This window comes from Prionailurus bengalensis, chromosome X (assembly GCF_016509475.1).
Source record: "Prionailurus bengalensis isolate Pbe53 chromosome X, Fcat_Pben_1.1_paternal_pri, whole genome shotgun sequence".
Classification (NCBI taxonomy): Eukaryota; Metazoa; Chordata; class Mammalia; order Carnivora; family Felidae; genus Prionailurus; species Prionailurus bengalensis.
The window spans coordinates 31,686,407-31,712,730 of NC_057361.1; the positions used below are offsets into that span (position 1 = coordinate 31,686,407).

The window sequence follows — 26,324 nt, forward strand, 5'->3', positions numbered from 1 at the left end:
GAGGTCATGACCTGAGCCTAAGTCAGACGCTCAGTTGACTGAGCCACCCAGGTTAGGTGCGCCTAATGATCCATTCTTAGTAATGTCACTGAAGTACGGTTTCCTGAGATTGAAGTCATATTTTAAGAACAATGATGGCTGTCATGTAGCTTTCAGGAGGAAAAAGAAAAGAAAATGTGAAGACATGGTTAGATTTAAGAAAATGCTAGAGATTAATTTTGCTTTTTTTTTTTTAATGTTTATTTATTTTTGAGAGGAAAACAGAGCACAAGCGGGGGAGGGGCAGAGAGAGAGGGAGACAGAGAATCTGAAGCAGGCTCCAGCCTCCCAGTTGTCAGCACAGAACCTGAAGCGGGGCTGGAACTCATGAATCCTGAGTTCATGATCTGAGCCGAAGTTGGACCCTTAACTGACTGAGCCACCCAGGAGCCCCTAATTTTGCTTTTTTAAGTAAAGTACATTAGTTGGGATATTTTTTGTAGGTTTTGTGCACATGTGATTCACATGGAATGATATTGTCTACAGAGTTCACTCTTGTGTCTTTTCTAGTTTTAGGCAAGCGTAGTGAATGAGGTAGCAAAAGCTACTTTTCTGACATTAGAGAAAATGAAATTTTTCATCTTAAACACAACACTAAGTATACTCAGATGCATACTATACTATATTTGATTTCCATAGGTTTGGTAAAGTAATTATTCATCTACATTAGTGAACAGTGATATTTAGATAGTTTTACTTTTTTGGAAGAAAATTTTTTATTTTTTAAAATTGAAGTATAATTAACATACAGTTTTATATTAATTTCAGGTGTACGGTATAATGATTTGATAATTCTATACATTACTCAGTGCTCATCACGATAAGTGTACTCTTAATCCCCATCACCTATCCCCCCACCCACCTACACTCTGGCAACTGCCAGTTTGTTCTCTAGATAGCTACTTTAAAAAAAGGTTTTTGTTGTTGTTTATTTTTTTTTTTTTAATTTTTTTTTTCAACGTTTATTTATTTTTGGGACAGAGAGAGACAGAACATGAACGGGAGAGGGGCAGAGAGAGAGGGAGACACAGAATCGGAAACAGGCTCCAGGCTCTGAGCCATCAGCCCAGAGCCTGACGCGGGGCTCGAACTCATGGACTGCGAGATCGTGACCTGGCTGAAGTCGGACGCTTAACCGACTGCGCCACCCAGGCGCCCCTGTTGTTGTTTATTTTTGAGAGAGATAGAGTGCAAGCAGAGGAGGGGCAGAGAGAGATGGAGACACAGAATCCAAAGCAGGCTGTAGCTTCTGAGCTGTCAGCACAGAGCTTGACACAGGGCTTGAACCCATGAACCATGAGATCATGACCTGAGCCAAAGTTGGATGCTTAACTGACTGAGCCATCAAGGTGCCTCTCTAGATAGGTACTTTTTAGTAAGGTTATCAAGAGGAGAGAGACCATCTTTTCTTTATTTGAAAATTATCTTGCAAATACTTTTCTTTGGCCTACTTTAGGCTATTAGAAAATAACAAAGTATAAATATTATTTAGATTTTTATCTTTTCAGCAGAGGACTTTGAAGTTCATGAAATATTGTCAAGGTATTTCTAATTTGTCTTTCTAATTCAGACAAAAAGCATAATTAACAAGTGATTTGAAGAGATTCAGAAGATGTTTATCTTTCTCATTTTTAGAGTATTCTAATATCTACTCAACTCTCATATACACTAACCATTTGCAAGTTTTGCCAGCATCAACTTATATTTTAATCTGGTGTGTCAATGATATTCTCTTCCTGCTTATTAAAGTTTACTGTCAAAGTTAAATGGGAAGTTTAGAAGAGTGGAGAGAAAAAAATAAACAATAAATAAATCCTATTACTTAACAATGACCTCTGATTATATTTAGAGCTCTGTTTTTCTTCCTTTTCCTCTATCTATATTTTTGTATTTCTACATCTATAATTAGAATGAAATAATACAGCTCAATACTTTTTGAGCTGTTTGTTATATTTTTAAAGTTTATTTTTTAAGAGAGAGAGGGCGAGCATGTACAAGTAGGGGAGGGGCAGAGAGAAGGAGAGAGAATCCCAAGCAGGCTCTGTGCCATCAGTGCAGAGGCTGATGTGGGCTTGAACTCACCAACTGTGAGATCATGACCTGAGCTGAGATCAGGAGTTGGGTGCTTAACTGACTTCACCACACAGCCACCCCTCTTTATGAACTATTTATAATCTGTATTTTTACTCAGTGTATAAATTAAAATGTTATGGATAGCTTTTTGTGTCATGAAGTGTTCTAAATACAATTTCGGTTTTTAGGGATGATCTATCCTATTATTTAGCGGCTATATCATGTTATAGTCACTTAACTAATCCTTCTTACTCTACCCTTAAGATTTTTTCCGTTGTTTGGCTTTATGAATGATACTGTAGAAAACATCCTTGTAGATAAATGTTTGCTTTCACATTATTTATTTTGATTATATCTTTCCAGAAGGAGAATAGGTGGGTCAAACCCTATGTACATATTTTAGGCTGTTGATATGAATTGCCAAGTTGATCTCCAAAAAAGGTTATACCAAGTTATATTAAACCATAGTAACAGTGTAAATGTTGCTCTTTGTCTTTATTTGCACAACTAGGTTGCATCAATTATATATGCATGTACATATAATATTTTACCAATCTGATAGATGAAAGATCATTTTAAATGGCATTTCTTGGATTCTTCCCATATAACAAACCCCCCTAACACAGTAGTGATTTATTTGCTAACAGTTTGGCCTGGTTGATACTGTTAAAATTGTTTTAGCTCTCTGGTGGGATAAGTGGCCTCTATTCTTTTCTTTTTAAAATATTATTGGCTATTTTTCACTTTTATTTTTCCTGATAAACTTTGGAATCATTTTCTCAAGTTTATAGCTACAAGTTGTATAGGAATTTTGATATGTGTTGCATTAAATTAATAAAAAAATTACAGGGACGTCTGGGTGGCTCAGTCAGTTAAGCATCCAACTCTTGATTTCGGTTCAGGTCATGATCTCATGGTTCCTGAGATGGAGCCCTGCACTGGGCTCTGCGCTGACAGTGTGGAGTTTGCTGGGGATTCTCTCTCCCCCTCTCTCTCTGTCCCTTCCCCGCTTGTGTGTGCACACAGGCACGTGTGCACTCTCAAAATAAATAAACTTAAAAAAAATTACAAGGAAGTGATGTCTGTATAAAATTGAGCTTCCTATTCAGAAATAAGATAAGCCTTTTTATGAAAGTGTTTTATGCTACTCAGCAAAATTTTGAAATATTTTGAAGTAATTTTTCAATGCTGTTTCGTGCACTGTAAATGGTTTTATGTATTTTGTGTTCTTATATTTGAAAATAATGGTGAGTTATAAAACTGTCTATTTTTAAACTTCAAGTATTTTTAATTATTTTTTCAATTTATTTTACACTTCTTAGGAATACTGTAATAGACTGCAAAATTATTGTCTTTTCCAATTAAATAATTATAATTTTTACCTATTTTTCTTCCATTACATTGTTTAGAATTTCCAGAACAAGGTGACATTATTTTCTTGGCTTATCTTATTCCTAGTTTTCTGTGAAGCAACATAATGTTTTAAGCCCGTGTTGGGAAATATCTTTCTAGTACTAATTTAAAATAAATTTTAATCCAACATAGATGTAGATTTTTTTTTATCTAGTCAAATATCTTTATGCCATCAACCATATTATTATTCAAAGGAGGAAAATGGTTTGATATGTAATTCAACAATTACATTTGTAGCATTAGTATATTTTTTTGCACCCATCAGACAATCAGTAAGTACCTATTCAATAAATAAATTAAAATGCAGTGCATAAACCTGCACATTCATTTCTGAGAGCTTATTCTCTTTTTTCTTTTGGATAGTTAGAATTGACATTAATGAGGAAAGGGGATGTGCATTTTAATTATTGGCACATATATCCACATTGCCACAGTAAATGTGTATCAATTTATATTTCCATCAATAATCATCATTCAACAAATATTTATTGCACACCTACGAGCTACCTGGCCTTATTCTTGACCTTGGAGTTATAGTAGAAAACTTTCATCCTAATGTAGCACCATGCTGTCTTTTCTTCACATCTTCTTCTTTATACTGGGTATTATCATTTGCTAATGTAAAACACACATGTGACAGAAATCCAGTGTATCTATTTTTTTTTTTTTTGTCATTTGTGCTTTTTGATGTCATATCTAAGAAGCTATTACCTAACCTAAGTCATAAAGGTTTTTATGTTTGCTTCTGGGAGTTTTATTATGTTAGCTCTTATGTTTAGGTCTATGATTCTTTTTTTTTTTTTTTTTTTTGAGGGAGAGTGAGAGGGAGGCAGGGGCAGAAGGAGAGGGAGAGGGGGAATCTTAAGCAGACTCTACACCCAGTGCAGAGCCTGACATGGGCTTGATCTCCCAACTTACCATGAGATCATTACCTGATCTGAAATCAGGAATTGGGTGATTAACCGACTGAGTCACCCAGGCATCTGTATGATCCATTTTGAATTATTTTTGTGTATGATGTAAGATAAAAGTCTAGTTTCATTCTTTTGCATGCAATGTCCATTTGTTCCAGGAGAATTTATTTAAAATATTATTTTACCCCATTAAATTGCATTGGAACCCTTGTCTAAAATAAAAAATGGGGCACCTGGGTGGCTGAGTCAGGTAAGCGTCCAAATTCAGCTCAGGTCATGATCTCACAGTTCGTGGGTTTGAGCCCTGTGTCTGGTTCTGTGCTGAAGGCTCAGAGCCTGGAGTCTGCTTTGGATTTGGTGTTAACTCTCTCTCTGTCCCTCCTCTGCTCATGCTCTCTCTCTCTGTCTCAAAAATAAATAAACATTAAAAAAATCTTTTTAAAGTGAGACATCGGATTTCAGAAAAATAAAATCAGTTAAACATAAATATAAGTGTTTATCTGTGGAGTTTCAATTCTGTTCCACTGATCTAGATGTCTTATTCCAACAACACAATGTCTTGATTAGCATAGTAATTTTGTAGTAATTTTTGAAATTGGAAAATGAGAGCCCTTCAACATTTTTGGCAAATTTGTGTCCTATGAAGTTCCATACGAATTTTAGAATTACCTTTCCAATTACTACAAAAAAGTCCAGCTTGGATTTTGATAAGGATTGTGAAAAATCTATAAATCACTTTGGGGAGTTTGCCATTTTAACAATATTAAGTCATCTAATTGATGAACATGGGATCTCTTTGCATTTATTTAGGTCTTTAATTTCTTTCAACATTGTTTTGTGGTTTTCAATATACACATTTCCCACTTCTTTATTAATTTCATTTTTAATATTTTAATGCTATTGTAAATGAGATTTTTAAAAATTTTATTTGCAAATTGTTCATGTTAAGTGTATAAACAATTGATTTTAAATGTTGACCTAGTATTTTGTAAATGGTTTGTTAGTAGATTCCTTAGAATCTTAGAATTTTGTGTCCACCAGAATATGATTTTTGTAAATAAAGAAAATTTTACTTCTTCCTTTCCATTCTGGATTCCTTTCACTTTTTTCCTCCCTGATTTCTAGAACCTCCAGTATAATGTGGTTTAGAAGTGGTGAGAACAAACATCTGAACTTGTTCCTTGGTATTAGGAGGAAAACATCCATCTTTCACCTTTAAATATGATGTTAGCATCTTTTGGGGGTAGATTTTTTTTATCAGGTTGAGGAAGGTACCTTCTATTCCTAGTTGAGGATTTTGATCACGAAAGAAAGTTGGCTTTTGTCAAAAAATTTGGCATCTGTTTTGATGATCTCGATTTTACCCTCTATTAATATGGTGCATTATATTGATTGATTTCTGTATGTTAAACCAACCTTACATTCCAGGGATAAATCCCACTTGATCATTTTACTTGGAGTATAATCCTTTTTATATATTGCTGCATTCAGTTTCCTAAATATTTTCTTGAGGGGTTTTGCATCTGTGTTCACAAGGAATATTGGTCTGTAGTTTCCTTCCTTCAGCTGTTTTTGGTTTTAGTATCAGTAATATTGGCTTCGTAGAATGAGTTGAGAAGTGTTCTCTTCTAATTTTGAAAGAATTTGTGAAGGATTGGATTGTAAATCTTCATAATATAGTGGTACATTTCTCCATTGAAGTCCTCTGGTCCTGGGCTTTCCTTTGTCATATCTATTTTAAATTACTAATTCATGTATTTGCTTGTTATATACCTATTTAAATTTTTCATTTCTTTTTGAAATTACGGTAACAATCCTTTAATTGATAATTATATAGTACTTAGAGTTTATAAAGTTCTCTCATATCTAATATCACTTTATTTCCACATGAATCCAATAATACAAGCATCGAGACCTTAGATTTTCCTCCCCCCCTTCTCCAGTCATACAAGCTGATGCACAGCCAGGCTAAGTGACTTGTTAAAGCTCCCTGCTGTTGAGCTATAGAGCTTGAATAATATAGTGTTATATCCTCAGCCTCCTGACCACTGTACCGTCATGATACCATGTTAGGAATCCAGACATGGTGAAGAATAATACATCTTCCTTTAGCCAATGGACACAAAATTTTTGTATTTAATCTTTAGGTTTTATTAACTTTTTTCCTAGTCATTAGCACTAAAAATCTTCAATTTTATAAAGTTACACTCATCAAAATGTCAATTACTATTTTTATGTGATCTCTTTTTTGTTCCATTTTCTATATTTGTAGGAAGAAATTTGCAGTCACAATTAGTTTCTTCTGGGATTAAATTTATTTGGGGGATAATTTCTAGATACTTAACTAATTATGTCTACAAGCAAATAAAATAAAAACCCACAATACAATGGAAAAAAAGAAAAGAAATTGATATTTGTCAGGATTTTGTAAAGTTTGGGGAAACATTATCGTGAAATAAATATGCATCTGTATAAGACACCTCAAAAAATTAAAGTCTTGTCACTGGAGGTGGCTTGATTTTATCATTTGATTTAATATATCCATCATCCCAGTTCTTAAGCATGAATAGCATTTCTGTATGAGATCAAATCATGGGCAGACTTTAAAAAAGTAATTTTGCATATATTCCTCTTAATGAAAATTTATAGCATGCAGAACAAAAGGAGAGTTTCTCTTGTTTCTAATTCTTCAATTCTTCATTAGTGTTGACTTTTAGATTTCGTTTCCAGATTTCAGATGAGTTTCCTCTGACTTAGGTCCCACTTTGGATGGAGCCTCTTGCATGCTCATCTAATTTCCTGTTGTTCATTCTGAAATGACCTGATATTCCTTTAGTATTTATGTTTTCTCACTAGGGAACTTTGTGATTTGCTCTAATCAGTTCTCTGACTTCCCTTCAGAAAACTAAGACCAGTAAGTTTCCCCTACTTCCCCTGCCCCCTGTTATCTATATCTTAATAGTTTTCTCTTATACTTCTTCCAGGCAAGTTTCCCTGTTTTTTTTTTTTAATTGAGATATAATTGGCATATAACATGTATTAATTTTAGGTGTACAACATAATGATTTGTTATGTGTATATATTGAGAAGTGATCACCACAGTAAGTTTGGTTAACACCTATCACCTCATATAGTTACAGGTTTTTTCCTTGTGATGAGAACTTGTAAGATCTATCTTAGCAACTTTGAAGTATAACAATACAGTATTGTTAATAATAGTCCGCATGCTATACATTATATTCACAGGGCTTATATTGTATGTAACTGGAAGTTTGTATTTTTTGACCACCTTCAGCCACTTAATGGGTGAAAGTGGTCAAATTTTCTGTTTCTTCTTGAGAAGTTTTATCTAAGTTATCTAATTTGTTGGTATACAGTTATTTGTGATGTTCTCTTACTATTTTTATTTTTGTGGGATAGGTAATGTTCCTTCTTTTATTTCTGACTTTATTTTAGAATTGAGTCATCTCTCTTTTCATCTTGGTCAGGCTATCTAAAGGTTTTGTCAGTTTGGTTAATATTTTCAAGATTCAATATTTGGTGTAGTTGATTTTCTGTACTGTGTTTGATTCTTTCATATATTTCCACTTCATCCTTTATTATTTACTTCCTTCTGTTTACTTTGGTTTCAATTTGCTTTGTTTTTGCTTTTTCCTTTTTTTTTTTTATGATGGAAGATTAGGGTATTGATTTGAGATCTTTCTTATTTTTTATGAAGGTTTTATAGCTCTACATTTCCCTCTAAGCACTGTTTTACCTGTATTAAAGTTTTGATTTGTTGCATTTTCATTTCTGCTCATCAGAGTGTTTTGCAGTTTCTTTTGTAAGTTTTCTCCTTGACCCATTGGTTATTTAGGATGTGTTGTTTAATTTTCATGTATTTGTGAATTTACCAGATTTCCCTGTGTTATTGATTTCTAATATAATCCCATTGTGACTTGGGATTATATATTATTTAAATAAATATAAATTCATTGAGGCTTGTTTTATTACAATCTATATAGATTATTTCCCTATGTTGAGGTAAACCTAAAACCACTAAGAGAGTTGAAAATGATTGCATCTGGATTTTATATGTGTTTAGTGTGTGTATGTGTGCAAGTATATGATGGTGGAGAGAATGGAATGGTAATTTTCAATATAAGCTTTGTGGGATTATTTTTGTTTTATTTTTTTCAAATCTATACTCTTGTAATTGTGATAAAGATAGTAACTCACAATAAAAACGAAATAATCCTTTTTGTGACAAGTTAATATTTTAAAGCATCATGTCTTTCTCCTACCCAATGCCTGCATCTTGTATGTACACAGAAATATGCAAACACACAGACACACACACACACACACACACACACACCTACACACAGATATTCTTCAACAAGAAACTAAGGAAAAGAAGAGAAAGAAACTACTTTGTGCAGTAATCTGTACACTTTTAAGTATGTTAAGATAAATTTATATATTTTCTGAGTAAGTCTATATCATGATTTTATATTTTTATTAGTGGAAGTATATACAGTGTTTTTAATATCATCATTCATCAACAAAAGCATTTTAAGTTAAGGGTCACTAAAAAATTAGAGAAAGATAAAATCCAATTTAAGTTTGTTACATGACGTTTTGGGATGATGCATATGCAATTTGGTATTTTCATTTATTGAGTTCAATTTGCTGTTTAACACTGCCAACAATTAAAAACTTAATCTATTTAAAAAAAAAATAACATTTGTTTTTGAGAGAGAGAGAGCAAGAGAGAGAGAGCAAGACGGTGTGAGCAGGGGAGGGGCAGAGAGAGAGGGAGACACAGAATCTGAAGCAGGCTCCAGGTTCTGAGCTGTCAGCACAAAGCCCGACGTGAGGCTCAAACCCACGAACCATGAGATCATGACCTGAGCCAAAGTCGGATGCTTAACCGACTGAGCCACCCAGGCACCCCCTTATTAATCTGTTTCTAATGTTTAGATTGTGGCTCTTCTAGGATTCCAAAAATTTATTGTAAAACTAAAATAAATTATATGTACTTAGTTCTTTAGTGTGCCACACATTCCTTAAGATTTTGAATTGTTCTGCCTTTACTGGGTATTTTAAAGGGGGATTTACTTAGTGTATTGTAATGAAATTCAGTGTACCACTGAGAAGAACATAAAAAAACCCTGCAGAGTCGGTATACCCTATGAGATTTTGTTCCATAAATTTGTGCCAGTGAGGCACATTGATTATCTGGTTTCTAATCATTTCAGATATTCTCCACTATAGCTAGCTGTAAGTTATCTTTGAGTCTGCATGTGTGTGCGTGTGTGTGTGCGTGTGCAGATGTAAATAGTCAATGGATGCTCTGTTGGTTGACTTGTGTAGCAGCCAAATGTAAAACCAGCAATTAGGGGCTTGATTTCATTCTAGTTGTATCTGTTCTGTGCCTATACCGCACCAGATTTGGGTACAGTTAACGGTGCTGGGGGGCAATTATAGGTGCATTTGGCATCTTTGACTAGAATGGCTTATTTAGACTGTCATTCGAGACCCTTCTTTCGTTGCGGTCCAGTCATGTGTCTTCTGGGCCAATGTGTAGAGTTGTGTTCCCTTATGTGGTAGTCACTAGCCATTTAATTAAATGGATATTTAAATTAAATTTTAATTAAAGTTAGATAAAATTAAAAATTTATTAACTCAGCCAAAATAACCACATTTCAAGTTCTCAGGATCTGCACATGGCTATTGGACAGTGTAGAACTTTTCCATCTTCTCAGAATGTTGTATGTGATAGCACTGGTGTAGATCTTTCCTGGTTTTTACTCTTAGGTTTCCTGACGTGAAAGCCCAGGTTCTCGTCTCTGGAACAGGCTAATCTATAGTGGCTTGGTTGCTCTGAAGCTCTCATTTGTCCTGCTCTATATTTGCCCTAAAACTCTTGAAAATGAGGGAGAATTGTTCAGTGTTTTCAGTTTTCTTCTTTCCACCAACCTTTGTCTTTTGAGGATATGCCACCTTTGGGTAAACTTTTGTAGTGGTTATTCTGGATTTACAATCATTACAGGAAGCTAGGATGATCTTTTCAGGATTAAAAGAGAGGACATTTGAGGAAGATGGTGGTGTAGGAGAAGGCTGGGCTCACCACGTCTAGCTGATGATCGCTTAGATTCCACCCACATCTGCCTAAATAACCCAGAAAACTGCCAGAAGACTAGGAGAACGGACTCTCCGGAGCCAAGCGTAGACAAGAGGCCCATGGAAGAGGGTAGGATGGGCGGAGAGGTGGTGTGCACTAACGGACTGACGGGAGGGAGCCAGGGCTGTGGAGGGGCAACCCGTCCTGCAAGGCAGAGCCCCCAAGTCTGGCTTGCAAAAGCGGAGGGGCTGGACTGCATGAGTTCTGACACCCAGCAGGACTTAACATCTGGAGTGTTAAAAGTCAACAACTCTGCTCTCGGGGAGCGGGGAGGGTGACAGAAGACTGGGAGGGAGAGTTGTTGAGCCTGGGAAGACAGAGCTCAGCTTGGCAGGGTAACAAAGGTGCTGTAAAGCACCATCTCCCTCTCCCATCTTCCAGCCATAATCCCAAAGGGAACCAGTTCCCATCACCAAACTTGCTTGCACCATGCAAACACCAAACACTGCTTCTGTGGATCCATCCCTCTGATGGGTCTACCTCCTTCCTGGTGCTGCAGGGCCCCTCCCACAGGGGACCACCTATGGCAAAGCAAGCTATGCCTGCCCTTCCCGCCCCTGTGCACTTTGCAGATCAACCCCGGCTGATACGACAGATCCAATTGAAGCAGCACCACAAGCCTGGCAGTATGCAAGGAGCCCAGACAAGGGCCACACCACTCCACAGTGAGTCCTGCTCCTGAGAGAGGGAAGATAAGGTACATACCAGTCTGACTGTGGCCCTATCGGTGGGCTAGAGACAGACATGAGGTCTGACTGCAGCCCCACCCACCAACACAAGTTACTCCATACAGCACAGGGGAAGTGCCCTGCAGTTGGGAGCCACCCAAGGGACTACCCAAAATGATGAAATGGAAGAATTCTCCTCAAAAGAAACTCCAGGAAGTAGCGACAGCTAATGAATTGATCAAAAAACATTTAAGCAATATAACAGAACAAGAATTTAGAATAATAGTCATAAAATTAATCGATGGGCTTGAAAAAAGCATAGAGGACAGCAGAGAATCTATTGCTACAGAGATCAAGGGATTAAAAAATAGTCATAGGAAGTAAAAAATGCTATAAATGAGGTGCAAAATCAAATGGAGGCAGCCATAGCACGGATTGAAGAGGCAGAGGAGAGAATAGGTGAATTAGAAGAAAAATTATGGAAAAAGAGGAATTTGAGAAAAAGATAAAAAAATCCAGGAGATGAGGGGAGAATTAGAGAACTAAATAATGCAATCAAACGGAACAATATCTGTATCATAGGAATTTCAGAAGAAGAAGAGAGAGAGAGAGGGGCTGAAGGTGTACTTGAACAAGTCATAGCTGAGAACTTCCCTGATCTGGGGAAGGAAAAAGGTATTGGAATCTAAGAGGCACAGAGAACTCCCTTCAGACATAACTTGAATTGATCTTCTGCACGACATATCATAGTGAAACTGGAAAATACAAGGATGAAGAGAAAATTCTGAAGCAGCTAGGGATTAACAGGCTCTAACTTACAATGGGAGACCAATAAGACTAGTGGCAGACCTCTCTACTGAAACATGGCAGACCAGAAAGGAATGGCAGGAAATCTTCAATGTGATGAACAGAAAAAAAATGCAGCCGAGAATCCTTTATCCAGCAAGTCTGTCATTCAGAATAGAAGGAGAGATAAAGGTCTTCCCAAACAAACAAAAACTGAAGGAATTCATCACCACTAAACCGGCCCTACAAGAGATCCTAAGGGGGATTCTGTGAGTGAAATGTTGCAAGGACCACAAAGTACCAGAGACATCACTACAAGCCTGAAACCTACAGATATCATAATGACTCTAAACCCATATCTTTCAATAATAACACTGAATGTAAATGGACTAAATGCTCCAACCAAAAGACATAGGGTATCAGAATGGATAAAACAACAAGACCCATCTATTTGCTGTCTACAAGAGACTCATTTTAGACCTGAGGACACCTTCAGATTGAGAGTGAGGGGATGGAGAACTCTCTCTCATGCTAATGGAAGTTAAAAGAAAGCTGGAGCAGCCATACTTCTATCAGACAAACTAGACTTCAATTAAAGGCTGTAACAAGAGATGAAGAAGGGCATTATATAACTGTTACAAGGTCTATTCATCAGGAAGAGCTAACAATCATAAATGTCTATGCGCCGAATATGGGAGTCCCCAAATATATAAAACAACCACAAACATAAGCAACCTTATTGATAAGAATGTGGTAATTGCAAGGGACTTTAACACTCCACTTACAGCAATGGATAGATCATCTAGACACACGGTCAATAAAGAAACAAGGGACATTGGATCAGATGGACTTGACAGATATATTGAGAACTCTGCATCCCAAAGCAATAGAACATACTTTTTTCTCGAGTGCACATGGAACATCCTCCAAGATAGATCACATACTGGGTCACAAAACAGCCCTTCATAAGTATACAAGAATTGAAATCATACCATGCATACTTTCAGACCATAATGCTATGAAGCTTGAAATCAACCAAGGAAAACGTCTGGAAAACCTCCAAAAGCATGGAGGTTAAAGAACACCCTACTAAAGAATGAATGGGTCAACCAGGCAATTAGAAATTAAAAAATACATGGAAACAAACAACAATGAAAATACAACAATCCAAACGCTTTGGGATGCAGCGAAGGCAGTCCTGAGAGGAAAATACTTTGCAATCCAGGCCTATCTCAAGAAACAAGAAAAATCCCAAATACAAAATCTAACAGCACACCTACAGGAAATAGAAGCAGAACAGCAAAGACAGCCTAAATCCAGCAGAAGAGAAATAAAAAAGATCAGAGCAGAAATAAACAATATAGAATCTAAAAAAACTGTAGAGCAGATCAACGAAACCAAGAGTTGGTTTTTTGAAAAAATACACAAAATTGATAAACCTCTAGCCAGGCTTCTCAAAAAGAAAAGGGAGATGACCCAAATAGATAAAATCATGAATGAAAATGGAATTATTACATCCAATCCCTCAGCAATACAAGCAATTATCAGGGAATACTATGAAAAATTATATGCCAACAAACTGGACAACCTGGAAGAAATGGACAAATTCCTAAACACCCACACACTTCCAAAACTCAATCAGGAGGAAATAGAAAGCGTCAACAGACCCATAACCAGAGAAGAAACTGAATCAGTCATCAAAAATCTCCCAACAAATAAGAGTCCAGGACCAGTTGGCTTCCCAGGGGAGTTCTACCAGACGTTTAAAGCAGAGATAATACCTATCCTTCTCAAGCTATTCCAAAACATAGAAAGGGAAGGAAAACTCCCAGACTCATTCTATGAAGCCAATATTACTTTGATTCCTAAACCAGACAGAGACCCAGTAAAAAAAGAGAACTACAGGCCAATATCCCTGATGAATATGGATGCAAAAATTCTCAATAAGATACTAGCAAATCGAGGGGCGCCTGGGTGGCGCAGTCGGTTAAGCGTCCGACTTCAGCCAGGTCATGATCTCGCGGTCCGTGAGTTCGAGCCCCGCGTTGGGCTCTGGGCTGATGGCTCAGAGCCTGGAGCCTGTTTCCGACTCTGTGCCTCCCTCTCTCTCTGCCCCTCCCCCGTTCATGCTCTGTCTCTCTCTGTCCAAAAAATAAATAAAAAACGTTGAAAAAAAAATTTAAAGATACTAGCAAATCGAATTCAACAGCATATAAAAAGAATTATTCACCATGATCAAGTGGGATTCATTCCTGGGATGCAGGGCTGGTTCAACATTCGCAAATCAATCAACGTGATACATCACATGAATAAAAGAGAAGATAAGAACCATATGATCCTGTCAATCGATGCAGAAAAGGCCTTTGACAAAATTCAGCATCCTTTCTTAATAAAAACCTCAAGAAAGTCGGGATACAGGGAACATACTTAAACATCATCAAAGCCATTTATGAAAAGCCCACAGCTAACATCATCCTCGATGGGAAAAACTGAGAGCTTTCCCCCTGAGATCAGGAACATGACAGGGATGTCCACTCTCACCGCTGTTGTTTAACATAGTGTTGGAAGTTCTAGCATCAGCAATCAGACAACAAAAGGAAATCAGAGGCATCAAAATTGGCCAAGATGAAGTCAAGCTTTTACTTTTTGCAGCTGACAGGATATTATACATGGAAAACCCGATAGACTCCATCAAAAGTCTACTAGAACTGATACATGAATTCAGCAAAGTCACGGGATACAAAATCAATGTACAGAAATCAGTTGCATTTTTATACACTATTAATGAAGCAACAGAAACACAAATTAAGAAACTGATCGCCTTCACAATTGCACCAAGAAGCATAACATGCCTAGGAATAAACCTAACCAAAGATGTAAAAGGTCTGTGTGCTGAAAACTATAGAAAGCTTATGAAGGAAATTGAAGAAGATATAAAGAAATGGAAAAACATTCCGTGCTCATAGATTGGAAGAATAAATATTGTTAAAATGGCAATACTACCGAAAGCTATCTACACATTCAATGCAATCCCAATCAAAATTGCACCAGCATTCTTCTCGAAGGTAGAATAAGGAATCCTAAAATTTGTATGGAACCACAAAAGACTCCGAATAGCCAAAGTAATTTTAAAGAAGACTAAAATAGGAGGCATCACAATCCCAGACATTAGCCTCTACTACAAAGCTGTAAACATCAAGACAGCATGGTATTGGCACAAAAACAGTCACTTAGACCAATGGAATAAAATAGAGACTCCAGAATTGGACCCACAGAAGTATGGCCAACTCATCTTTGACAAAGCAGGAAAGAATATCCAATGGAAAAAAGACAGTCTCTTTAACAGATGGTGCTGGGAGAACTGGACAGCAACATGCAGAAGGATGAAACTAGACCACTTTCTTATACCATTCACAACAATAAAGTCAAAGTGGATAAAGGACCTGAATGTGAGACGGGAAACCATCAAAACCCTAGAGGAGAAAGCAGGAAAAGACCTCTCTGACCTCAGCCGCAGCAATTTCTTATTTGACACATCTCCAAAGGCAAGGGAATTAAAAGCAAAAATGAACTATTGGGACCTCATGAAGATAAAAAGCTTCTGCACTGCAACGGAAACAATCAGCAAAACTAAAAGACAAGCAACGGAATGGGAAAAGATATTTGCAAATAACATATCAGACAAGGGGCTAGTATCCAAAATGTATAAAGAACTCACAAAACATCACACCCGAAAAACAAATAATCCAGTGAAGAAATGGGCATAAAACATGAATAGACACTTGTCTAAAGAAGACATTCATATGGCCAACAGGCACATGAAAAGATGCTCAACGTCGCTCCTCATCAGGGAAATACAAATCAAAACCACCCTCAGGTACCACCTCCCGCCAGTCAGAGTGGCTAAAATGAACAAATCAGGAGACTGTAGATGCTGGCGAGGATGTGGAGAAACCGGAATCCTCTTGCATTGTTGGTGGGAATGCAAACTGATGGAGCCACTCTGGAAAACAGTGTGGAGGTTCCTCAAAAAATTAAAAACACATCTACCCTATGACCCAGCAGTAGTACTGCTAGGAATTTACCCAAGGGATACAGGAGTGCTGATGCATAGGGGCACATATTTCCCAAAGTTTATAGCAGCACTTTCAACAATAGTCTAATTATGGAAAGAGCCTAAATGTCCATCAACTGACGAACGGATAAAGAAGATGTGGTTTATATATACAATGGAATATTATATGGCAGTTAGAAAGAATGAAATATGGCCTTTGGTAGCAACATGGTTGGAACTGGAACTTGTTATGCTAAGTGAAATAAGTCATACAGAGAAAGACAGATACCATATGTGTTCACTGTTATGTGGATCCTGAGAATCTTATCAGAAGATCGTGGGGGAGGGGAAGGAAAAAAAAAGGGAGGGAGCTAAACCATAAAAGACTCTTAATAACTGAGAACAATCTGAGGGTTGTTGGGGGTGGGAAGGAGGTGAGGGTGGGTGATGGGCATTGAGGAGGGCACCTGTTGGGATGAGCACTGGGTGTTGTATGGCAACCAATGTGACAATAAATTTCATATTAAAAATAAAGGGACATTTGACTGACACCTGCCCATTTTCTATTCATAAGCATTGTTTTCTACCAACACTGGTTGGGGGACTGAAATCTTCTTCAGAATATCATTTTTTAATTTGAGTTACTCCTCTGTTTGAACAACGACATCCATGAAAGTGCTTCAGTGGCACACGTCACAATTCGTCTTCATTAGATACCTCAGTGGTTTCATAATGATAGCCCTCACTTTCTTTTCTGTCTCTGTGTCACTGAGTTTCTGTGTAAGGTAGATAAATCTTGAATTCTTAACAGTTTTGTTGAGAGATTAAGACAATGTGGATGGAGAAATCATCGAACCTCTGAATTTTGTATTCAGAATAATTACAGTGCTATCTTGGATATAAACTCATTTTATGTAAATTGTCCGTGAAGATGTGAGGTATGAGAGGGCAAGTCCAGCATAACTTCCCACGTACATGCAATTGGCAGTTACAGAAGGCAGGGAATGACTGTCAGCTTGTGCATTCAGCACACAACACACATACTGGTGGTGTTTTGTATGTTGAACTACCTTTGCACTCTTGGGGTAAACCCCACTTTGTCATGGTATGTAATGCTTGTAACATGCTGAATACAATCCTTAAGAGAATACTAGCAAACTAAACCTATCACCATGTTATACCCTTTGACTATTTTCCAGAGTTCTAACAAAGTTTGTCCTGTAAACCTTTGCTTGTTTTTCAATGTTTCTGTGAAGGGATGGGCATTTGGAGTTTGCTTTCCATTTTTTGGCAGATATGATCCTCTCCTTTCCTGATGTGAACCCTAAACATCAAGATGAGCTCTTTTTTTTTTCTCTTTGATGCAAAGTTATATTTCTGTCATGGCTGGACCACAGAGTCTTCATTTTAAAATGGGAGACTCGCTCTGTACAATTGCCAAGATGTTCTGAATCTCTAAGTGTTCATTCTTCTTCTATGACTCATAAGTTGTCTATATTATTAGTCCGTTTTAGATTTTGAAGCCAGATGTATTAAAACCCGAGCTAAGGAATTAGCCTTAGCTTCTTTTCATTTCATTTGTTTTAAAAATTATGATGCACTAAAAGTCTCTTTCTGTTATATGAACATTGACAAATTGTACAGTAGAATAGCAAATACAAAAATCAATATAGAGAATACTTGTATAACCTCCTGTAAATTTTTCTTTTACTTATTTGCAGTCAACCTTTCCCCCAACTCCACTTCATGACAAAAAATGGTCTCATTTTGTTTGTATAATTTTGCCTTTTCCACTTATATATCATATTAAATGAAGTCATAGGGTATATTGCCTTTTCAGTCTGGCTTCTCTTACTTAGAATAATACATATCATATTCATTCATATTATTATGTGTAACACTAATACGTTAAATTTTATTGTTTAAAAGTATTCTTTTGTGTGGATTTACCAAAGTTTTATTGTCTATTCGTGATCTGGAGGGAATTTGGTTTGTTTTCAGGTTTTAGTAATAGTAAAGCCACTATAAAATTTACATTCCGGTGTTCATTTCTCTTTGGTAAACACTTAGGATGAGGAATTGTGGGCCTTATATGAAGCGCATATTAATTTTCTGAGAAAATGGAAAACTGTTTTATAAAATGACTATGAAATTGTGCATTCCTATCAACAATGTGTAATATTTTAGGTGGTCACATCTTCATCACCACTTGGTAATGTCATTTTGTTTAAGCCATTGTGATAGGTGTGATGGGTGTTTTGTCCTCTGAATCAATTTGCATTTCCCTAATGTGTGATGATGTTAAATGTCTTTTCTTGTGACAATATGTCATATGTGTGTTTTATTTTCTCAGTTGTCTTTTCACATCATTTACTTAGTTTTATTAGGAAGTTTGATTTTTATTGATTTTTATGTGTTCTTTTATATATTTTGAATACAAATTGGATTTTTTTTCGTCCAAAATGTGTTTTTGGCTTCTAATTTTATTTTTTTAAGCATTATCTTTAACAGAACACTTGTTTTAGCTTTATTTTAGGACATTTAATTGTATTTTTTTGTAGATTATCTTTTTAGTATTACATTTAAGATATCTTTGCCTAACCAAGGATTACAAAGGTTTTTCTTCTACGTGATTTATAGTTTTAGGTTTTATATTTAAGTCTTTGGTCTATTTTGAATTAATAGGAATTATTTTTAAAATTTATTTCTTATTTTCAAGAATTATTTTTGGGCTTATGAAAAATAAACCAAGTCTTTCTTTGAAAAAAATGCAGTTTCAACATCACAAGATAAATTTCCCTATGAAACTTTTTTTTTATGTTCAACATCACTCATCATCAGGGAAATACAAATCAAAATCATGATGAAACACTACCTTACATCTGTCAGAAAGGCTGAAATTAATAACACAAGAAACAGCAGGTGTTTGCGAGGATGTGGAGAAAGAGAAACACTCGTGCACTGTTAGTAGAAATGCAAACTGGTACAGCCACTCTGGAGAACAGTATGGAGGTTCTGCAAAAACTAAAAGTAGAACTACTCTACAATTCAGCAATTGCACTCTTAGTTGTTTACCCAAAGCATACAAAAATACAGATTCAGAAGGATGCTTGCACTCCATTGTTTATAGCAGCATTATCAACAATAATCAAACTAGAGAGAGAGCCCATGTTCATTAACTGATGAATGGATAAAGAAGAACTGATGAATGGATTGTGTGTGTATACACAATGGAATATTACTCAGTCATCAAAGAATGAAACCTTTCATTTGCAATGACATGGTTGGAGCTAAAACGTATTATGCTAAGTGAAATAAATCAGCCAGGAAAGACAAATGCCATATGATTTCACTTATATGTGGAATTTAAGAAACAAAACAGATGAACATAGGGGAAGGAAATAAAAACAAGAGAGGGAGGCAAACCATAAGAGACTCTTAACTGTAGAGAACAAACTGAGGGTTGCTGGAGGGGAGGTAGGTGGGGGGATGAGCTAAATGGGTGATGGGTATTAAGGAGGGACCTTGTTATGATGAACACTGGGTGTTATATTTAAGTGATGAATCACTAAATTCTACTCCTGAAACCAATGTTACACTATATGTTATCTAACTAAAATTTAAATAAAAACTTGAAACAACAAAAAATAAAAATGTTTGAAACCTAAAAAAAAGGAGTCTTTTTTTTTAACTGCTGTTTTGCTAAATCCGTAGTATCTCATTATAGCTCCAGAACTTACTCATCTTGCAGAACTGAAACTTGGTTCCTCTTGACCAACATGTCCCCATATCTCTCTCCCTCTCAGTAGCCCCTATGTACAGCATTCTATTTTCTGTTTCTATGACTTTGACTGTTTTTGATTCCACATATAAGTGAAATCATATATTATTTGTCTTTCTGTGTCTAGTTTATATCACTTAGCATAATGTCCTTCAGGTTCATCCATATTGTTGCGAATGGCAGGATTTCCTTCTATTTTCAAAGCTGAAAAACATTCCATTGTATCTATACACCACATTTTCTTTATTCATTCATCCTTTGATGGTCATTTCGGTTATTTCCATGTCTTGACTGCTGTGAATAATGCTGCAATGAACCTAGGAGTGCAGGTATCTCTTTGAGATCCTGATTTCAGTTCTTTTGGATAAATACCCAGAAGTGGGATTGCTGAGTAATATGGTAGCTCTGGTAACAATATTGTACTTCATAATTAAATTTACTAAGAGGGTAGATCCTAAATGTTCTCACAATGAGGAGGGGAGGTGAGAAAGGTAAAGTATATGAGGTGATGGCTATGTTTTAATTAGCTTGATTGTGGTGTTATTTCATTATATGTCTATCAAATCATCGAGTTGTACACTTTAAATATATACAATAAAAATAGTACCACAGATTTCTTATAGCACAAATAATCACAGGTGTAATGTATTTTTTTTGTCTGTCAGGTGGCAACGTATGACTTTTGCATTCAAGTTCAAATTAATTTCTTTGAGGCTTCAGAACTTTACACTAAATGTTGTTTGTCAAAATCTCCTATGATTCCGAAGACAACACCACTTATTCGACCATGCTATGTTCAAGCTACTGGTATGTACTGTGAAACAGTTGGTGTGCATATATCAAATATTGACACTTGAGCAGCTAAAAGTTTTTAAAAATCAGATTATGATATTTACTTTTTAAAAAAAGAAATATTAGAAAGTACAATTATATGATTCCTGTGTGTGTGACTTAAATTGTGAGTCTGTGAGATTGAATTTTGAGAAACAGTATAACAAAACCTATGTGAGTTCGCTTCTAGCTGAGTCACAGAAACTGTATCAGGTGAGTTTCCTGCAAAGAAAACTTGATTTGCATCAAATAAGGAGATCCAGGGGCATGGTTTCCAAAGCTGTGACTCCCTGAGAGAAGGTGAAGGGATATCTTTGGTTTAGGGTTACGATGAATATTTAGATAGGTAAGTCTTCTCATTTTATGTAGAGGCGGGCATAAGGCTATCCATGTGCTTTAAGGAAACATGCCTATGTATACATTGTATGTTGTGCAAATGAGCCCGAGGTTCTTTCTTGGGTGGAGATTTTAGTATGATGATGAGATAAAGGTAATGGTAGGTCATTCCAGAGGTCACTTGATGTTTTGCCTAGGCATGAATTGTAGGTTTTGCTCAAAAGGTCTGTGTGGTCTTGGGCTGGTAGGAGGTCTGGTCAGGGCAACCTGCAGGGTGGTTTCCAGATTCATTTGCCTGAGTTAAGAGGTAAGGCAGAAAGATCTTAAGGAAAAAATGTAAGGCAAAAATTAGTGAGTTCAAGCAGGTGGGTAGTAAATGTCAGGTCTAGCTGGTGACAGTAGCATAATAATCTCAGATTAGTGACTGTTGCTTAAAAATATAGGTTATAATTAAAAACAAAAATGAGTTTAGTTACTTGTGTGGGTACTTTTTAAATGATTAAATTAAAATATAAATTATTAAAATATACTAGATATATAATGCACTGATAGAATTTTTATTTAAGAAATCCCCACCCCCCAAAGGAATAGGTTACTAAAGGACTAAGCATATGTATAAAAGGAGAAGTAAAAAAGTAAGTAAGTAAGTAAGTAAATAAATAAATAAATAAATAAATAAATGTAAGTATATTAAATTTTTTTGTGTTATTTACTTATTTTCTCCAAATATTCAAATATTACAGCACTCTGTAAACCCTACTTTTGGCAAGCTTTGGTGGTTTTGCATTTTATTACATGTGTTTAAGTATTTTTCATGAAAAGTTTAGTCTAGTCTATGCTATATTATGCAATATTTTGTTTTTTAATTCTGACATTAAGTTGTCAATAATAATAAAATAGTGCTCAGTTGATAATTACACTTGGCATCTAGTGAGAGAAGCCTCAATAAAGTAGCATATACAATGCAGAGATTTATTTCATTCCTTTTTAAAATACAGAATTAGGGGGCGCCTGGGTGGCTCACTTGGTTAAGCATCCGACTTCGGCTCAGGTCATGATCTCGCGGTTCGTGAGTTCAGGCCCTGCATCAGGCTCTGTGCTGACAGCTCAGAGCCTGGAGCCAGTTTCCGATTCTGTGTCTCCCTCTCTCTCTCTGACCGCCCCCCCCCACTCCCGTTCATGCTCTGTCTCTCTCTGTCTCAAAAATAAATAAATGTTAAAAAAAAAATTTAAAAAAATAAAATAAAATACAGAATTAGAAAGTCTGCAGCTGGTAGGGAGCCTCTGTGGAGTTTTCTCCCTTGTTTTAAGATATCTTTTTTGGGAAAAAATCATTGTCTAATTTTGTTATCCTAATTAGGTAAATTATTTTCATGAAAGATAAAATTTACCTACTTGACAAATAAAAATTAATGTACCATCATTATGGAAAATTGGAAAGTGTTAGAAACACAGAAATGTCATCTAGTATGTGAATATTTAGAGCATAGTATTATTAATATGTTGGTATTTTACTCTTCTTCTGTTATATGCCTTTATTATTTTATTTTTTAACATAGTTGTGATCTTCCTGCCTGTGTTCAGTTGAAATCTCTTCATTCTTAATAGAAATTTTTATTTAGGGGAGCCTGGGTGGCTCATTCGGTTGAGTGTCCTACTTCAGCTCAGGTCATGATCTTGTGGTGTGTGAGTTCGAGCCCCGCCTCGAGCTCTGTGCTGACAGCTTGGAGCCTGGAGCCTGCTTCAGATTCTGTGTCTCCCTCTCTCTCTGCCTCTTCCCTGCTCAGGCTATGTTTTTCTCTCTCTCTCAAAAATGAATAAATGTTAAAAAAAAAAAAATTTAAAGGGGCACCTGAGTGGCTTAGTTAGTTGAGTGTCCGACTTCAGCTCAGGTCATAATCTCGCATTCCGTGAGTTCGAGCCCTGTGTCGGGCCCTCTGCTGACCACTCAGAGCCTGGAGCCTGCTTCAGATTCTGTGTCTCCCTCTGTCTCTGCCCTTCCCCTGCTTGTGCTCTCTCTCTCTCACTCTCAAAATAAACATTAAAAAAAATTAAAAAAAGAAACTTTTACTTAGATGTTATACACTCTTATTAATTGTATAAATTAACACTGATAGGTATTATAGAATATTTCATCCTGTAAGTATCTCTTATAAGTTATATAAGCATAATTCTAAGCATTTAGGTTGTTTTTTTTAAAAATTTTCTTATTCATATAAATATTGTAGTAGTGAACATTTTTATGTATAATACTTTTTCCCTGTTTAGATTTTTTTTCAGTGATATTTTCTTCATTGGCTGCATTCCTTCTAAAGTATATACATGTTAAAGCTCTAGATCATTTTGCAAAAGGGCTTTTGTAAAGAGTTTTGCTGTTTCAACCCTCCTTCAGTGTAAACTCTAACCAGCATTGAATTAAAGAAATTGGATATTTTTCTATGTTATTAAAAGTATATCATTTCAATTTTCATGTCAATTTCTTTGATTACTCATGAGGATTAAAATTTTCTGTCTTTGCTATTAATTCTATATTTCATATATAAGTTATCTGTTCATGAACTTTGCCTTTATCAGTATGGTTATGTATCTGATAGATGTCACTGATTTCCTTATTTATATTACTTTTTTTTCATTTTTACGGTGAATTTTTTCTAAGATTCATTGTTTGCCTTTAGTTCTGTTTGTTTTTCAATAAATCTCTTAAAATAATTTTATAGTGAAATTTAGCTATTTTTTCCTCTGTGATTTCTAACATTCTTTTAAAGATTAGACCATTTTCCCTAGCTACAGAATTGGTATATGTGTAATACTGGTTTTTTTCCTATTTTTAATGGTTTAAAATTTGTTCAACATTTTCTAAAAAAACAAAAGCAAAAACAATTTCTATACTTAATTTGTTTATTTTTAACTTTAATTTTTTTTTTAACGTTTATTTATTTTTGAGACAGAGAGAGACAGAGCATGAACGGGGGAGGGTCAGAGAGAGAGGGAGACACAGAATCTGAAACAGGCTCCAGGCTCTGAGCTGTCAGCACAGAGCCCGACACGGGGCTCGAACTCACGGAGTGCAAGATCATGACCTGAGCCGAAGTCGGCTGCTCAACGGACTGAGCCACCCAGGCACCCCATTAACTTTATATATTTATTTTGAGAGAGAGAGCATGAAACAGGGAGGGGAAGAGAGAGAGGGAGAGAGAGAATCCCAAGCAAACTCTGCACTGTTACTGTGGAGCCCATTGCAGGCCTTGAAGTCACAAACCATGAGATCATGACCTCAGCTGAAATCAAGAGTCAAGTGCTTAACTGACTGAGCCACCCTGGCTCCCCAGTACTTATTTAATTTGTTTAAAAAAAAATGTTGCTGGGGCGCCTGGGTGGCTCAGTCGGTTAAGCATCCGACTTCAACTCAGGTCACCATCTCACAGTCTGTGAGTTCGAGCCCGGCGTCCTGCTCTGGGCTGATGGCTCGGAGCCTGGAGCCTGCTTCCGATTCTGTGTCTCCCTCTCTCTCTGCCCCTCCCCCGTTCATGCTCTGTCTCTCTCTGTCTCAAAAATAAATAAACGTTAAAAAAAAATTTTAAAAAATGTTGCTGTATTTCCAGAGAGGATTGGAATGTCAAAGCAAACTTGGTTGTATCATATAACTTATCAACACCAAAGTTTACTAACGATTCAAACGATACAAATATAATCGGGCAGAGATGTAACATTTCTTTTGTAGAAGTTGGCATCTATTAGACACAGTTTCCAAATTGTCCTTTTCTCCCTCCTTAAGATGCCTTTTGCTTTTGAATTGACTTTTGAATGTCATTTGTAGAAACCTTTGTCTCAAAGGAAGCTGTTTTTTGTTTGGAGCTTCCCATTTTTATACTCTTAATAGTTATACATATAGGAAATGTCTATATGAGGAATTGTCATTTGCCTCATAAATCCATAAATTCCAGATATTTTTGGTTGGCCATTTGAACAGGTAATGCGTGTCAAAAGTTTTCTTTGAAATAGTCCACTAGTCAATTCCAATTTTTAAAAATGTTTATTTATTTTGATAGAGCGCATGCATACATATGTGAGACCAGGAAAGGGACAAAGGGAAAGGGAGAATTCCGAGCAGGATCCACATTCTCAGCATAGTGTCTGACTTGGGTCTCGATCTCATGAACTGTGAGATTACTACCTGAGCCGAAATCAAGAGTCAGGTGCTTAACCCACTGAGCCACCCAAAACACCCCTAGTCAATTCCATTTTTATGTTTGCAAGGAAACTTGGTCAAGTCCATTACTCTCTGAGATATCCCCTCAATAGAAGGATGATGCCTTAGTAGGGGACTCATAAGCTTGCTGTTATCTCTTTATTCCCAAATTATATGCATTCCTTTTAAAATTAAAATAGTGCTAACCTAGAATTGTAATCCATCATTTCCTTCTCAAGGTTTATCCTGCACCCAAGACGCAGTGACTTTTTTCATTAATTATCTAATGAAAACACTTATTTAATGACAAGCATTTTCACTCACTTGAAACTCTAATTCTTCTTAAAAATTTTGTAATATAATTATAGTTTAAATTTCAGGGGCGCCTGGGTGGCGCAGTCGGTTAAGCGTCCGACTTCAGCCAGGTCACGATCTTGCGGTCTGTGAGTTCGAGCCCCGCGTCGGGCTCTGGGCTGATGGCTCAGAGCCTGGAGCCTGTTTCCGATTCTGTGTCTCCCTCTCTCTCTGCCCTTCCCCCGTTCATGCTCTGTCTCTCTCTGTCCCAAAAATAAATAAACGTTGAAAAAAAAACATTTTTAAATTTCAATTAAAATTTTTATCAGAGATTTAATTGTTTTGACAATATATTGTTCATTGTTAAGCCAAGTAGTGTATCTGCATATTTTATTTACATTCTTTCAACTTTTTATTTTTCCCTGAAGTTATTAATTCCTCCTTTGTCCTTAAATATTTGACGAAATCCTTCCATGCCACAAAGCTCTGTATTATGCTTATATGGACACTGTTCCACATGGTAGTCTACCCTGTCAGATAATGTGTCATAACTTCTCATTCCCTGAAAGCAGCCCTTCTGGAGCACAACAACCTCCTGCTCCAACATGCACTGAGTGCTTTCTTTTCCTGTGACAGAACTCTTGTCTAAGACTTCCTTTCACTATAATGTGGGCATTTTCTTTTCTCTTTTCTGTCTTGACTCTCCCGTTTTTTCAGTCCCTTGCCTACCTATTTCTTGGGTTACTTCACTGTTTAGGTAGATTACATCTTCCAGGAGCT

The 26,324-nt window shown here is 36.3% G+C and overlaps 1 protein-coding gene across 1 annotated transcript in view; it reads left to right on the forward strand.

The window, feature by feature from the left end:
* Positions 1-26,324, forward strand: part of CFAP47 (cilia and flagella associated protein 47) — a 587,956-nt gene that overhangs the window by 92,895 nt on the left and 468,737 nt on the right. The window contains exon 22 of the mRNA XM_043569968.1: positions 20,560-20,701. Within this exon, the coding sequence (XP_043425903.1) occupies positions 20,560-20,701 (142 nt within the window). The remainder of the gene's footprint in view (positions 1-20,559; positions 20,702-26,324) is intronic.